General features: G+C 37.7%; 3 protein-coding genes across 3 annotated transcripts; 1 reads left to right on the top strand and 2 right to left on the bottom strand.

The window, feature by feature from the left end:
* Positions 1-384: 384 nt before the first annotated feature.
* On the bottom strand, positions 385-3420 carry LOC133854509 (elicitor-responsive protein 3). The gene is made up of 5 exons (XM_062290748.1): positions 3162-3420; positions 2602-2667; positions 1539-1665; positions 847-961; positions 385-699 (listed from the first exon to the last, which is right to left on the bottom strand). Exons 1-5 carry the CDS (start codon positions 3226-3228, stop codon positions 625-627), a joined length of 450 nt encoding a protein of 149 aa, XP_062146732.1. The 5' UTR covers positions 3229-3420; the 3' UTR covers positions 385-624.
* Positions 3421-10422: 7002 nt separating this feature from the next.
* LOC133853710 (thaumatin-like protein 1) lies at positions 10423-11501 on the bottom strand. The gene is made up of 2 exons (XM_062289723.1): positions 11120-11501; positions 10423-10985 (listed from the first exon to the last, which is right to left on the bottom strand). The coding sequence occupies exons 1-2, from the start codon at positions 11493-11495 to the stop codon at positions 10594-10596; spliced, it is 768 nt and encodes a 255-aa protein (XP_062145707.1). The 5' UTR covers positions 11496-11501; the 3' UTR covers positions 10423-10593.
* A 3316-nt stretch (positions 11502-14817) lies between these two features.
* LOC133854607 (F-box/kelch-repeat protein At3g23880-like) lies at positions 14818-15745 on the top strand. Its single transcript, XM_062290843.1, has 2 exons — positions 14818-15297; positions 15347-15745. The coding sequence occupies exons 1-2, from the start codon at positions 14818-14820 to the stop codon at positions 15743-15745; spliced, it is 879 nt and encodes a 292-aa protein (XP_062146827.1).
* Positions 15746-17549: the final 1804 nt, after the last annotated feature.

Below are 17549 nucleotides of genomic sequence, written 5' to 3'. Positions count from 1 at the left end.
TTGGCGCCTAAATTAAACACGTAGCAACTTAACGGGCCATGATTCCCAAAAGAGAAACCCATATATGTCAGAAAGTCTAGTTTTTAAAATGATTTTGGCCCAATGCGAACAGCTCAAAAGTGCTGAAAAATAAATAAATAAATAAATTATGGCTCAATAGTGTTTTGTAGTTGCATATAATGTGGTATGCATGATGTCTTTTCATGTCAAACTTCTTGACTTTAACTTGCTAATTCTGTGTTGAGTTTACAGGTCGTGTCGGAACATGGGTATAAGACTATAAGTTAACATTAATCCGACCTATTTAATTAAATGAGTTAAATCTCTTAATTTTAATTTAATAATTTTGTGTTGAATTTGTATCGGTTTTGCGGATATCAAAAATTGTCATCCCTAATCGAGACTAGTGGTTCAATCACAAAATATTGCAATATTATATGTGGTTTGGTCACATAGTATTCAAACCATGAACTTTGTCAAATCTCATCATCATATAGTGTTATTGGATCACAATTCATTAAGCAGGGAAAGGGAAGCTGAAATCAATAGAACAAAATAGCCTACTTATTTCAATTCCCAGATCACAGTACCAACAGCAAAAGCTGCTGACCATGACTTGATCGATCATTCTGTGTATGAAGACTCTTTCCATCCACCATAGCTTTCCTCTTCCACAGGGAAATCCTGCCCACCGCGAACCTAAGATGAAGATCAGCCAAACACAAGCTTGATTTTAGCTAGTTAATTAAGATTATTATCATGAGATTACATTAAAAGGAGATTATCCTCGCAATCTTATAGATTGTGATGCTGATTAAACAAAAGCCATAGAAAGAAGAGGATTACCTCAGGAGTGAAAGTGAGGGCAACTCTAATTTCTCCACGAAACTCTTCATTCTTGACTACATTGTAAGCTGTTGGAAAGAGGCTTCCTTCCATAAACAAAGGCTCTAGTGGAATGCTGCAAGGAACATAAGAACAAATAAAATTTGGGTCGAAAATGCTTTTAAGAAATTAGTTTCATCAAAATGTCAAATATTGATAACCAAATTATCCCTATTTCCATGTTTATTGGTATGAGAAGGGATATGTGCTTGAAGGATTGACTGGTTCTTGCTCACTCAAAAAACAAATGAGCCTTGAATATATCCTATCTACTCCTCAATGCCACAAGCATTTAAACCTTGGAAATCCTAAACCTATCACTTAAAACTATTGGATGCAACAATAGCCTAAACTATTGAATGCAATCAAGTCAAAGACAATGCTTTAATTTAGAAACTGATTATATAACATTAGTTTAAACTTTTATGATAAGCGGTGATTTAACATGATATCAGAGTTAAAAGTACTAAATTAGAATCCTGCCTCTCCAGTTTACCTCTCATTAAAATTAAGTATTTCACGTGTTAAGCATCAGTACTTATTAAGAAAGAGTTTAAGCCCACGTATAAAGAAGAGTACTGTTAAATCTATTATTTTTTATCAGCTTAAGCTTTTGGGATAAGTGGTTATTTAACAAAGATTGGGACACTCACTTTGCTTCTCCCACAAAATCATCTTCGGTACCGGCATCACTGTCCATTATTTTTAATGTGAGTTCTGAAACACCATCCGAAATGGTGAAAACAAAATTCTCGTTCCAATCTGGCTCAGTCCCTTTTCCTGCACGAATCATTTATCAAAAATACATAATAGCAACCCTACTCGATCTAAGAGAACATGAATATAACACTAATTCTGTAATTAAACATTTTGTTTAAATCTATTTAGTAGGGTGCCTGTTATCATTCACTAGAGGAACTTTCTTTTTGGTAGAAACTCGGTTGAATAATTAATATTTGTTCAGCCACGGAAACTTTCACTTACATATAATATGAATAGGGTGTTTGCCCCGCGATTTTGCAGGCCATACACGTGTTTCTAAACAAAAATCATGAAAAGTATCCTGTTTGGAAGTACGTTTAAAAAAAAATGGCAATTTGAAAACATGAAAAAATATACTTTTTCGGGCCGCAAGCAAAGAGTTCGTTTTAAAAAATGGGATATTTTAAACGCAAAATCATGTTTTTATTAACTACCAAATTTTAAAAATATAGTTTTATCAAATGTTTAACTGCATTTTTTAAAATTACATTTTCATTAACATCATTTTGAATTCACTATTTTTTTCAAACTGCATCGTTTTAAATCTTTTTGGTACACCAAAATTTGATTCACTAATGTATGATGCAGATCACGAGTGTAAGTCCGATCGGAAGAAACTTTGAACATACAACTGTTATTAACAATTTTTTTGCGCCAAACGAAACAGAATCAATACACCATTGGTGTTTCTAATCTTATAAGAGCAAAAGATTTGAATTTTAATTCTTTTCGGTACACCAAAATTTGATGCACTAAAGTACGATGCAGAACGCGAATGTGAGTTCGATCGGAAGAAACCTTGAAGATATAACTGTTATCAACAATTTTTTTGCGCCAAACAAAACAGAATCAGTAAACCTTTGGTATTTCTAATCTTTTAATAGAGAGCGATTTAAATTTTAAATCTTTTCGAAAGACTAAAATTTGATTCACTAATGTACAAAGATAGCCTACCTGATGCAACACTGCTTTTTTGCTCTTGAGTGCGGCAAATGAGGATGACATAAGGATCCATGTTATCTGCCATATACATTTAACATCAAACATACTGTAATTAGTTATCATGAGCTTTATTCATCCTCAGGATCTTTAGATGGGTCTCGCCAATGAAACAGGTTTAAACAGAAGTAATTAAAAAAAATAAAAATAAAAAGAAAAGAAAAGAAAAAAAGCATCACAATAATAAGGGTAAAAAAATTACTTCTCATTAAAAAAAAAAAAGAAATGTTTTTCGATTTATTAGATGAACATAATCATAAATCATGATCTTATTATTCTTTAAATTGTCATCGTGCATCATTGACAAAATTACGTAAAAATCATTTCATAAAAGCATCATCAACGGTACAGTACTAGTTTTTCTTCTATTTCCTCCGTTTTCTTTCCTACCAAACACAAACAGAGTCCAGATCTTAAGCCGATAGGGCAACAATTCAAAAGGATCTTCTCCAAACCGATCAAATCCGGATATTCAAGCGAGAAAAAGAGAGAAAATTGAGGTCAATTAAACTTACTGAGAAGATCGGTGTTTTCAAGTCCCTTAGCACTAACAAGGAGGACTTCGAGGGTTCCTTGAGGCATTTTTGAAAGCTGAAAGGGACAGATCCGCACGAGAATGAGATCAAAAGGACGATGATGATCGCTGTCTCCCTCTTTTTTTCTGGGAATCTTTTACGAGGAACATGAAAAATGTCGGAGAATGCTACGTAAATACGCGCGACGCAAACCGGTCCAAGATGAACTGGACCACCGGGCTCGTACCCGAGGAATTAGGACGCGTTTTCGAAGGGAATGGATGGTGTGGGAGCCACCGGCGCAGGCTTTGCTGTGATTGAGAGGCACGTGGACCATGTTGTCAAACGTGTGCTCAACCACAAGCGGGCAACGTGGCCGGCCACATTTATCTGAGTTGGTCCTTTTTTTCTTTTTAACAAAAAAAAAAAAAAAAATTTGTTCTTTTATTTTCTTTAACTTTAAAAATAGAGATAATTGCACCGTTGGTCCCTGTGGTATACCATAATTATTTTTCATTCCCTATGGTTTAAAAAGTTCATGGGAGATCCATCTCCTATCTCCCACACGATAATGTCCTTATTTCATGAATATGAATGATTTTTTGTAAAAATATTATATAGAGAAAAAATAAATAAACATGAAAAAATATTATTTAAATGGAATAGTGAATATTGACTAGTTAAAATAGTGAGACTGCTGAGGGAATTTTAATAAAGTGGCTTACCAGAATAGAAAAAAGTGTTTTTTAGTTATTTTGGTGAGTAAAATTTGGTGAGGCTACTAGGAATGCTCAATAATAAAATGAAAAAAAAAAGTAAAAGTAATATATATATATATATATATATATATATATATATATATATATATATATATATATATATATATATATATATATTAATGGTTTAGCGAAAAATTAAGAAAAGTTATTGTGTAGTGTTTTTATATAGGGAAGCAAAAAGTAGTTTTAATTCTTAATTTTTTTTAAAAAAAATGGTTGAGTTTATGCTGCTAATTTTTTTTTTTTGAAAAATAAAATAAAAAATCTGCTGCTAGTGTCCATGTCCCCAATAGTTTCCTAGCGGGGTTTTGAAAGCGTTAATGTCACTAAAAACCAAAAAAAAAAAAAAAAAAAAATAGGGGTCAATGGGATGGCTTTTGTTGTCTCTTTCTTGACAAACAACATAAAAATAAATAATAATAATAATAAAAAAAAAATCAAACACAAAAACACTCCTAAAAATTTAAAAACCACAAAAACAAGTTTTACATTTATATCATATTATAACACTTTTTTTTAAAAAAAAAAAAAAAAAAAAAAAAAAAAAAAAAAAAAAAAACCACTCTCCTAACAGATTAACAAACAGAGCCTATTCCCTGTGCAAAAAATTCACTTACCATCATTTTCCAATTCATTTTAAAATAGAAAAATGCTCCATACATTTCAATTTCTGCACTTTTGACATAATTTTTAAAATTACTATTAAATCAAAATTTGATAGTAATTTATTTCAAATCTAATAATAATTTTAAAAATTATGTTAAGAAATTTAAAAATTGAAGTATGGAGTGAGTTCGTATATCATTTCTCTTTCTAATAATACATTTTTTTTTAAAAAAAAAAATTATTTATTTATTTATTTTTTGTAGGATGGATTTTATTAGCACAAGACAGCAAAGGACGGCAGCCCAATCAGAGCTGCATGCACTAATGGGCTTAAGCCCTGATAGACATATTCATTATTGGGTGAGGGTGATGTGGAAATAGAATATTCATTATTCCTAAGGCCCGTCTTACAAACAGGCCTGTAACCATGATGAGCCCCCAAAAAGCTCTATAGTAGTCATAGTTAAAGCACTACTACAGTAGCCCCAGTGACACGTGAAATTGTTACGATCTAAAGTGTTACACATGGTTTAAATACAATTTTAAGCATTTGTATATAAGTTTTTGAGCAGTACCTTTCCCTTGAAAGTTGGTATTCAAAAGTGAATTTATATACGTATGGTTAAGATTATACTTAAGATATGTGAGACATTTATGATCGTAATATACCACCACGCTCCACAGCCGACATTTACGGTGGCTAATTCTATATTATAGATCGGCTAGATCGCTCACTCCGTAGCTTAAATCTATGACATGGTATTTGACTTTGATACAAAATTATATAAATTTTGGGTATAGCTTGATCACTCTTGAAAATTGACTTGTAAGATGATAACACCTAAGAGCTTATATACACATAATTAAAATTGTACTTAAACCATATGGGACACTTAAGATTATAGCGTAAGCTACTTGAATCCAATGAAATTTTAGCACACTTCAAAGTAGTCGGTATTCAAAATTCTTTCTGATTTTTGTCTGAATTAACTGCCAGCCTATTATATAGGCCTTTCATGAGATTTTTCGCTAGACATATATAGATATTAAAATTAGAGATGTGCACAAGCATATGGATCCCATATATTTAATAATAATTTTTAAAAATATGAAGATGAAAAAAGGACGTGAATTAATCATTTTTTTTTTCTAAAAATTAAAGGGTGGGATTGTCATGAAAATTGGATTTCATAAAGCAGCTTTGACTTGATTTTGGAAGGATGCTAATTGCGTCTCTCACTTTCATCTCTGTCCTCTTCAATACCAAAGTTATCCAACACCAAAAGATGTCGCTTTACTTAAATAAATAAATAAAGGGAAAAATATATAGTAGCTCTAAAATTATCATTCTTTCTCTGAATGGCACCTCGAACTACTAATATTTGCACTCTGACCCCCCAAACTACCACTTTCTGATTTTTTGATCACATCCGTCTATTTATACCGTTAATTATAATAGAAATTGGCCAAAAAACCCGAAAATACATTTCCCTTAACTGTAAGAATTTCAAAGTGTAGAAAGAGTATTTTCGAAATTCTGTTTAGAATTGACGGCATAAATGGACGGATGAGGTTAAAAAATTAGAAAGCGGTAGTTTGGAGGGCCAAAATCTAAGCATTAGTAGTTTGAAGGACCATCCAAAAAAATGGTGGTAGTTTGAGGGATTAATATATATTTTTTCCATAAATAAATAAAGGTGTCCATTGAGAGACCAAGTGGCCTTAAACTCCACGACTCTACTTGGAAAGTAAAGTAAAAGTTGGCACCTAGATATTGCTCCTAAACTTATCCGTGCCATGGAAAAGTAGTAAATTACAATAAAGAGTGATGTCTTCCTTGATTTGCAAAGGAATGAGGGGGATCTTGATTTTTTTGGAAAGTTAATTTGTCGGTCAGACTATGATGCATATTTGTCACATCTTTTCAATATAAGTCCATTACTATATTGTTACATTTCTTCTCAGACGAAAGTTTTTTTTTTTCATTAATTTTATGGGCCGTTTCCAAATTACTTGTGTATTATGTGAATCTGCATACGTCATGCACCTTTATTCATACTCTAAACTAATGCTCCGTTTGTTTCGACGTAAAATGATTTCGACGAAATCATTTTCAGAAAAAATGATTTTCTCGAAAATATTTTTCGGTGTTTGGTTCGCACGAAAAAATTACGAAATGCAAAAATAAGAATTTGGTAATTGTCGCCAGAATCCGGCAACGTCCGGTCGCCGTTGCCGGATTCCGACGAGAAAGTTTGACCGGATCCGGACAAAATGGCCGGAATCTTCCGGATCCGGCCGGATTAATGGCCGGATCCGTCCAGATCCGGGCGGATCTCAGCCTTTTTGGCTAGATCCGTCAAGATCCGGCCGGATCCCGGCCGTTTTGGCCAGATCCGGCCGGATCAATAGTCGGATCCGTCCAGATCCGGCCGGATCCAGGCCGTTTTGGCTAGATCCGGCCGGATCAATACCCGGATCCGGCCGTTTTGGCCAGATCCGACCTGCTTGGCCGGAATCCGGCGATATCCCGGCCGGAATTTGGTCTGCCGGTGCCGGATTCCGGTAATGGCAGAATTTTGGCCGCCTGATTCCTGCATCGGCAGAATTCCGATGGCCTGATTCCGGCGCCGGCAGGTTTCCGGCGACTGGATGTTGTCGGACTCTAGCGCCGATTGGATCTCGATGACTGACAATTGCTAAATTTTAACGATCGGATATCAAACATGCGTGTAAGGACGAAGAGCTTAATTTTGGAAAATGATTTTCGGTTGTTGGTACAGTTTCCGGTATGGTGTGAATCTGCACGTTCTTTTGATGTTCTTCACGCTTCTCAATAACTCTGCAAAACAACAAAACCTAGGGACCCTTCCGGGGGTCCCGCTCCGATGCCTAAGTTAGCTTCTGTGAGAAAATAATGCTTTATGCATAAAATTGAGTCTTTGTTTATACCTGGGGTATGAGCCTATTTATAAGCATAGAGGTGGAGTCAAACCTGGATTAGGACTCCTGCTCCTTGTTGATCTAGAACTGCTGTCCGAGTTCTAATTGGACTTCAATCCTTTACTAGACTTCTAATTGGATATCTTCTTAGACTTCCAATCTGATATCTTCTTAGACTTCTGATCTGACATCTTCTTAGACTTCTGATCTGATATCTTCTTAGACCTCTGATATGATCATTATTCTTATCTGTTTGGACCTATTTGACTTTTGAATCTTCTCTTTGGATCGGGTTGAGTGGGATTTATCCCCAACAGTTACCCCCCAATTCCCTTATCCGAAGCTTGCTTGAATAATGAGAATTCCATGTCTAAGGAAACCCGATCTTTGTCTCCTTCTGAAAACTTGCTAACCTGCAAAACCTGAGAGTTAAATCTTAACCCCCCATTACCTTCTTGTTTTTCCTTAGGGTTTTCTCCCTGTCTCTTGAAAAACCTGCAAAACCCGAGGGTTAAATCCGACCCCCCGAGAAGTTTCTTCTTGCTCTCGGCTAGGACTGATCCGAGAGGCTCCTTCTCGGCTAGGACTGATCCGAGAAGTTGTTCTTGCTCTCGGCTAGGACTGATCCGAGAAGTTGTTCTTGCTCTCGGTTAGGACTGATCCGAGAGGCTCCTTCTCGGCTAGGACTGATCCGAGAGGCTCCTTCTCGGCAAGGACTGATCCGAGAAGTTGTTCTTGCTCTCGGCTAGGACTGATCCGAGAGGCTCCTTCTCGGCTAGGACTGATCCGAGAAGTTGTTCTTGCTCTCGGCTAGGACTGATCCGAGAGGCTCATTCTCGGCAAGGACTGATCCGAGAAGTTGTTCTTGCTCTCGGCTAGGACTGATCCGAGAGGCTCCTTCTCGGCAAGGACTGATCCGAGAAGTTGTTCTTGCTCTCGGCTAGGACTGATCCGAGAGGCTCCTTCTCGGCTAGGACTGATCCGAGAAGTTGTTCTTGCTCTCGGCTAGGACTGATCCAAGAGGCTCCTTCTCGGCAAGGACTGATCCGAGAAGTTGTTCTTGCTCTCGGCTAGGACTGATCCGAGAGGCTCCTTCTCGGCAAGGACTGATCCGAGAAGTTGTTCTTGCTCTCGGCTAGGACTGATCCGAGAGGCTCCTTCTCGGCTAGGACTGATCCGAGAAGTTGTTCTTGCTCTCGGCTAGGACTGATCCGAGAGGCTCCTTCTCGGCTAGGACTGATCCGAGAGGCTCCTTCTCGGCTAGGACTGATCCGAGAAGTTTTTGCCTGCAAAAGAAGCAACATCAACGGGTTCCCGGTCCCTAGACCGGGAACACTTCGATGCTTAAGTCAGCTTTATTCATTTATTCTGAAAATACTTATTCCCAAAATCTGGGGAATTTTCTGTCTAGTCTGAATTAAAAATAAAAGTCTAGTTCTTTGCAAATATAAATGCTAAAAAATAAAAGCAAGCCTGAAATTCCCGAGAGTCCTTTTTATGGGATCACGGGTAGATACTGCTGTTGCCTCGGCTCTCTATGCCTAGGGCTTCTGCTTCCTCGGTCCTCTCTTCTTTCTATGTCATCTCGGGGAGCATTCCCTTGATGCCTTTCGTCTAGCTGAGGACGGTCTCGGGGATAGTAATCCCGTGGCTGTTGATCTCGGGGTTGGGCTGTCTCGTCCTCATGCGTAACAATTCTGCATTTAAGTCTTCAATCTGGGCTTCCAACGCTGCTATGCGATCTTGATCTCCACCCCCCGGGGGAGGGTTCGGTGGAGGCTGCAAATTATTCTGAATAGTCGGTTCCTGTGGGGCCACGGGCTGTCGGTTGGTCTGGCTTCCGGAACGTGTGTTCATCACCATGCTGGATCTTCTTTTTCTTTTATGAGGAACGAATAATCGTTCCCACAGACGGCGCCAAACTGTTGGTACAGTTTCCGGTATGGTGTGAATCTGCACGTTCTTTTGATGTTCTTCACGCTTCTCAATAACTCTGCAAAACAACAAAACCTAGGGACCCTTCCGGGGGTCCCGCTCCGATGCCTAAGTTAGCTTCTGTGAGAAAATAATGCTTTATGCATAAAATTGAGTCTTTGTTTATACCTGGGGTATGAGCCTATTTATAAGCATAGAGGTGGAGTCAAACCTGGATTAGGACTCCTGCTCCTTGTTGATCTAGAACTGCTGTCCGAGTTCTAATTGGACTTCAATCCTTTACTAGACTTCTAATTGGATATCTTCTTAGACTTCCAATCTGATATCTTCTTAGACTTCTGATCTGACATCTTCTTAGACTTCTGATCTGATATCTTCTTAGACCTCTGATATGATCATTATTCTTATCTGTTTGGACCTATTTGACTTTTGAATCTTCTCTTTGGATCGGGTTGAGTGGGATTTATCCCCAACATCGGTTTTAAAAATCGTAAATCGTTTTTCGAAAATTAAAGAAGCTTTTACGGTTAAACCGAAAATGATTTTCGTTGACTGTTATTTTCGCCCCAACCAAATACCGGAAAATACCGAAATCATTTTCTAGAAATCATTTTACGCCGAAACAAACGAAGCATAATACTTATGATATATTTCTAATGTAAACCCCCCCACCCCCCCCCCCCCCCCCCCCCCCCCCCCCCCCCCCCAACTCTCACGTGTTTTCTTAATAGAATACAATAGAGGATCTATTTTCATTTCGGTTTTTTTTTTTTTTTTGGCATACCAAGCAAGGTAAACTAAATAAACATTATTATTTTTTTACAATATGTATGTTCGATTACGGTATCAAATAAACTGTGATACCAAGGTAAATAAGGTACTCTATTTTCCAGCCAAGAATATATGCAACACATTTATTTTATTTTTTTAATGATTGGAAATCCCTTCAATATATGACCACGACATCATGTATCCACTGTTCGGTTTATGTAGACAAATTTCCTTGATGAAAAGAACTTGCAGTCTTATTTCAATTCGTTTTCTATTATACAGCTGAGCTGAGCACAAAAAACAAAAAAACAAAAAAACAAAAAACAAAAAAAAAACAAAAACAAACTCAGATCTTATTTTGACGAAGCTCTCAAAGCCTCGATCAGATACTAGTTCTTTCACTCCTCGCTTAAACTTCCAACCATCTCAAGAGGGAAACGAGGAGACCCTCTTGGGCAAAACACAACCCTATAATTAGTCCCACCAGGGCATGTAAATGTGCTTGTAGGATCATCCTGAGGGTAACTATAAGCATCTGGGCACCTAGTCTTGAAAAACTTTGAGAAATTGGTTGGTCCACAGCTCCCTTGCCCTTGAGTGCAGCAATATTCATTGCGCTTGAAAACTGTACACGGGTTATTGCACCCATCTGCCGCCTTCAACTCCCCCGGGCACTGCCCGTTGATGTCCGCGGTGCACTTAATTCCTCGACACCCTCCAGAAGTTGGGCTGAAGTCCATGGGGATGTTGAACCCGTCCACTAGGGAGATGTCAATGAAATCCTTGTTTCCTGTTGGAATATAAATTAAATTATTAAAATAACTATTTTCTATCGACTTAAACTTTTAAAATAAGCATATAACATGGTATAAAAAAATATATTCAATGCTTAAATTTATGAGATAAGTGGTGATTTAATATTACCAAATTGGTTTAGGGCGTATTCAGCTAGAGTGTTAGGAGGGGCACCCCAGCCTTTGCAGTCTAGGACCCCACCGCAGTCCCCGGTCTTGCAATGGCCACGACCACCAGCATCAAAATTACAACTTGTTCTGCCCCAAATACGTGCCATGGCAGTGCCGGCTGCCACATTGAGGGTCCAGCTTTGGCCATGGTCTAGGCGGCGACCACCACCGGGACTGGCTGCTGCCCAAACAGTGTAAGGACAGTCATTGCGGATTTCGAAGACGGCTGCTTGGGAGGAGGGGATGAGAAAGAAGGTGATCAAGAGGAGTTGGATGGACAACAAGAGGTTGGCCAAGGAAACCATTTTTATGTAGCTGGCTTGTGCTTGGTTCATTTGGCTCTATTGCTGGGTTTATATAGCTAGAGGATGGGTGGCTTTTGGCTTGATGCACATAATTGCGATTATACAACTTTTATTAAAGTAAAGGTGGAGGCGGCTTCTTGCCCACTTCATAATGAGGATGAAGTCAAAAATGAAGGCTGCTTTCGAGAAGAGAATAAAGAAATAAGGGAGTTATCCACTAAAAAATCATTCATCTGACACAAATTTTATTTTATTTTATTTTATTTTCAATTTATTTGCATTGAACAAACTATTTTTGTTAAAGTATTAATTAAGTGATTAAATTTATCTCTTCTTATCCACTTAGGTTTTTGAGATAAATGGTGATTTAACATGATATCAGAACCAAATATTTTAAGTTTGAACCTTGATTTCGTCATTCACTCTATTTTCAATTATATACCTAGTGTTGAGCTCACACGTGAGAGGAAATATTAAAGTATTAATTAAGTGATTAAATTTACCTCTTACTATCAGCTTAAACATATTTGAATAAGTGATGATTTAACGGTTTCGAGATTTATTGTTAAAGAAAGAGATCATCAAGTGATCTTAATTTTGTTTTCTAGTCTTGTAGACAACAGTTGATCACAAGTACTCTGTGGGTTAGAGTAATCACTTTGGCCGGGATGAGCTGATAGTACTGCTTTCTCAGCCCATGTTTTGATGGGAAAACTTTCAAAGAACCAATGTAAAGTCATCAATCATCATGCACCATGATGGCTGGTCTCATCAAATCATTTAGAGGCATATATATATATGATCTGGTTTTAATTATGAGATCGGATCTCTTACAATTGTTTGTTCTCTTACAATTATTTGTTTCAATAGTTTATGAGAGGTTTTCACAATTATAGCCTGGCAAACCGTAATTTAGATAGAAAATTATAAGTGTAACTGTATAATAAATTTTTGAGTTTGCGCAAAAATTTTAAAAGACCCCTCATTTTTTTTTTTTTTCAACATTGAATTCTTTAGTTTTTCGTGAATTTGAAACAGGTCCCTCCGTTAGTTTTCCGTCCATTTTTTAAGCTCCGTTAGTGCCACATCAGCATTTTTGCCACATCATCTTAAAATATTATTTTTTTCATTATATTATATTATTTTTTAATTAAAATTTTTATTTTTTATTAAAAAAAGAGAAAGAGGGTGGTGGCTCGTGGAAGCCAGCGCCACGTCTGAGGTGGCCCACCCCCTATTGCCCGGAAATCGATCAACTTCATGCCCACCTTTTCCACGTGGGTCTCGGGTTTGATATTTTTACAGCTACTAAACTTGTTCATCTTTATTGTGTCTGTGACTCTTTAACTGATGCACACCTCTTGTTCGATAGAATTCCTGAAGACAATTTATTTCTGTGGAATGTTTTGATTTGGGGGTATACGTGGAATGGTCGGTATGAATCTGCAATTTCGCTTTATAACCAAATGCTTGATTATGGCCTCGCACCTGATAATTTTACCTTCCCGTTTGTGCTCAAGGCATGCTCCGCACTTTTTGCCATTGAAGAGGGGAGGAACATTCATGAACACGCGATGGCCCCGTTTAATAACTCCCTCCCCTTCCCCTCCATTTATTTTCACCTCTCCCAAAAAACATCAACTTCAAAACATTCTTAACCTTTTTACTTTTTATATCACATCAACAATTTTTTATTATTATTTAAATAAAAAAACTCACTACAATACAAAATTTTTCCACTTTTCCATATAAATTCTTTCTACTTTATATCACATCAATCACTTTTTACTTTTACTCAACAAAAAAATTCCCCCCAAGGGAAGGGAGGGGAGGGGAGGGGAAGGGGGTTATGGAATTCTATGCTTGCTGCTTACAGCCTTTTTATTACATTATCAAATTCCTTGGGCCAGAGGTGGCCGGCGCTGTACCAGCATGGCATTCAAAGATCCATGTTGAATGGGTGCCCAGAAGGTGTTTGATGAAATGTCTGAGAGAAATGACGAAATTAATTGTTGAGCAACACATCTGATGAAATTACTTTTGCTTTAACACAAGCCTGTTAATGACCAAAAATCCGAATTCTCTCTGGAGCATATACACGAAGACATGAAAATTGTCTTCCAGGTGGGGCACGAAGATCACTTACTATGTTTACACTGTTCACTCAAGAGTACGGATAATAGATAATGTCACTTAGGCAAGAACATAATTTAAGTTGTCCAGCTAGTTGAGCTCAGTTTCAACTGTTGTGGATGATGTGGATGATGTTTTTTTCTCAAAAAAATAATTCTCCTAAAATATGCAGATGTACTCATCTATCTACCCAGCAAAGATGATGTCAGTATAAAGTCGATAACTATTGAGAGGTTTACTCTTGAAGACATAGAGACAGCGACCGAGAACTACAAAACCTTGATAGGTGAAGGAGGTTTTGGGTCTGTTTACAGCATATAAAATACTTCAGATGTTCCGTTTGGTTGCAGATAAAACTATGAAAAAGATTCGAAAACGATCAAGCTCAATATTGGGAACTTAGAAAACAAAAGTATTCACCAACACAGTTGGACAGACCCACAAGATGAAGAGATCAAAATCTTCATCCAGAAGGTATGCTAATCCTTGGGCAACCCCGATGGCAATTCTCAATCTCACACCCCAACTACAACTCAAAACCTGGCCTGTGAATCAAACTTTTGATGAGAGAGAGATTTATTAAACTCATAACAGGTGAATGAGCCGTGAATCACAACAGAGTCCTTCTCGTGCATTTTCTCAAATAGCAATTGTGCAACTTCCAAACTACCCAAATTGGTATACATGGGCAACAGAGTCCTTACTTAAGTTGCTCACAACGACCAAACAGTGATCCTTCTTTACCTCTACTCTCTTCCGATTTTCCCTTCGGCAATGCAAGGTTTGCTTGGGTTTCCGCTCCCAATCAGCACACGAACCCTTTGTTCTCTGTTCCAGCAAGTAGTCTTTTACCGGGCGTATTCCATCAACAACAGCTGCAAGCAATTGAAGGTGGGGATGAGAAGCCACAGATTTTCAATCCCCCGATGATAATGAACCAGAATCAAGCTCAGTATTCTTCGTTCTTTTTTCCATATGCTGGGTAGAATATTGAGTTCTTATCACATTAAAATTAGCAGCAGCCCATGGACTCAGATGTATGAGTCTCTGAGCCCAAGTGGTAAGACTCACCCAAGTCACCGACTTAACCTCTCCCACACAGTCGGTGTCCGGATATACATAAAGTCCTCCATCCTGGCCTATTGATTCCCTCAACCTACTATCCTGCGAAACCCACCGTCCAAATTCAGATCGAAGGAATTTAGTGAGGAGATCGAAGATGTCGATACCGCAAGATCTAATCCCCGAAATACTTTCCCACCTATTCCGACTACCCGTCAAGTCTCTGGTACGTTTACAGTGCGTTTCCAATTCATGGTTTGCCCTAATCAACGAGCCACGTTTCATCAAGATGCATCTCGAGACCAACAGCGAATGCACTCTCCTTGTCCAGACATGGAACTGTAAGGCTGATCGGCCGCTAAACTACTACTTGGTCAACCTTTCCGACGAGAATCAGCCCGTGAAGATATTCCCTCCATTCTATAATCCACACAGATTCTCGAAGATCGTAGGCTGTTGCAATGGCTTGGTTTGCATCCACACGTATGATGATGAAACTGTGATTTGGAACCCATCAATCAGAAAGTATAAGAAATTATCCTCTCTACCAACCGTACGCGCTCTTGGTCTCCCGCCCAATTTTGAATACGGATTCAATTTTGCATTCGGGTATGACCTGGCCAACGACGATTACAAGGTTTTGAGGATTGTGGAATACTTTGAAAGCAGTCATGCATAGCTTGCAGGGGCCTTTGAAGTTAAGGTATACATGCAGTCTGAAAGCGCATTGTTGGACAAGTGTAAAGGACGAATGGCCTTACTGGCCGTCGCGTATTTCTTCGGGGCCGGTTTTTGTGAACAATGCTTTGTATTGGGTGGTTAAGAATGTGACTCGTCGAGGGAAGATTCTCGAATTCCATCTCACCACCGAGAAATTCCGAGAGCGTGGGCTTCCGGTTGAACTGCATGAGGTTAAAACTTTGGACGCACAATCCATTAATATTGAGTTTTGGATGATGAAGGACAGAGGTTGGAGTCGGCTTTGTATGGTGCCGACTTTCAAATACAAGACGGCACCTCTCAAGGGGTGGCGAGTAGTGTTCTCAACGACGGACGGCCAAAAGGTTCTGATGGAGATGGATTAATCTCTTTTGGTATGATATTAAAAAGAGCACACACAATATTTTCCTCACGCATATTCGCAACAAGTGTTGGACAGGGACTTGGGTGGGAAGCCTCCTTCTCCTCGACGGTGATAGTGTCATTTGAATTCAATGCATCGTGTTTCTTTAGTCTTACATTTTTCTGTGTACCTGGGTTGCCTTAATGCTCTTCTTTTTAATGATATTTCGATTACTTTTATAAAAGCATCACATTATGATAAAAATTAGTTCCAGATATATGTTATATATCAAGAACATAAAGAAGGACTCCCTGTTGTTCTTCTGATAAAAATTAGTTCCAGACATATGTTATCAATAGATCGATATTTCGCTGTTGGAAGTGTTGATTCCTTGGTCAGCCTTTGGGATATATCAGGGATGCTCTGTGAACATTGACAAAACTTGAGTACTGAGTTTTCCCTTGGGTTATATCATTAATTAATTTATTTGTGCTTACTGATCTTTGCAGTTTTTAACCAACTATTATTATCATTGTTGGGGTTTCTTTCATTCATGTTTTGGAAAAAAAATTCATCCCTACAAATTAAACGTTAGATTTTATCGTGTGGGACATATACGCACTACAAGAAATTTTGTTTTAGCGGCCAAAGTAATAGCGACCACCAAAATGTTGTCGCTAATAATTGCTTATTACCAACGACATTTTGCAGTTGTCGCTAATATCTAGACAAGAATTTTTTTTTACCTAAAAGCAGTATTGTATGTATTATAATAATATTAGAGTCGACAACCGTTGTCGTCGCATATATTAGCAACAACGATGTTGTCGCTGCTAATATAATATAATTTATTAGTATTAGCGACGGCACTAGTGTCGCTCTAACAGAGTTATGAAAACTACTCTTTTTTTTTTTTTTAAAGAAAGGCAGAAGGTATTGGTGCCTACGACTACGTGAAACTTTCCCCACCAAGATGCCAACATCATTTGCGCCCTCTCTTCCACCAAAATTTCTCACCTCTAACTCACCTCATGCCTTTTTGCTCTCAAACTCTCTCTCTGAACTTTATCTTATTTATGTTCCGTTTGTTTTGGCGTAAAATAGTTTCCATCGTAAAATATTTTTTGGGAAGTCATTTTTCAAAAAAATGATTTTCGTAGAAAACATTTTTTTTTGATGTTTGGTGCGTACGAAAATCACAAATATATTTTTATATTTTTTATATTTTCATTCAATCATATTAACTTAATTATAAAATTAATTTTTATTCACAACATAAAAATATTAATGTAAAATAATATAAAAAAGCAACTAAAAAATTATGTTTAACTAAAACATACATATTGACTAACAATAATCATATATTTTCAAATTGGAAGAGCCACAAATAACATCCAACAATAAATTTAAATTATTGACAAAAGTTCAATCATAAATCACCAATAACAAGATTTCGTCACTTGCCGGTAGGATTCCGGCTATTGTTGCCAGATTCCGGAGATGAAGGCCGGAATCCAATCAGTATTGCCGAAATATGGGTTGGCCAGATTCAGGCAAAATAGCCAGAATCTGGCCATTCGTGCTGGATTCTAGCAAAAGAGGCCAGAATCTAGAATGCAGTGCTATGTACTTAAATCTGGCCTAATGCTTGTCAATCCTACTCTATGGTTGGTCCCATGTTACAACTAGGTTTAAAACGTGGGGGCATGTACCATTGTTGGAGGTGTCCTAACTAATGCAATGTCATAATTGATTGATTAGCTGGTCTCTCTTATTTCTACTTTACACGTGACCTATACCGCCGCCTTCAAGGGAGACAAGATCCC

Source organism: Alnus glutinosa, chromosome 13 (genome assembly GCF_958979055.1).
Source record: "Alnus glutinosa chromosome 13, dhAlnGlut1.1, whole genome shotgun sequence".
In the NCBI taxonomy this organism is placed as follows: Eukaryota; Viridiplantae; Streptophyta; class Magnoliopsida; order Fagales; family Betulaceae; genus Alnus; species Alnus glutinosa.
Note: the sequence above shows the minus strand (reverse complement) of the source record. Positions and strands in the feature narration are given on the sequence as shown.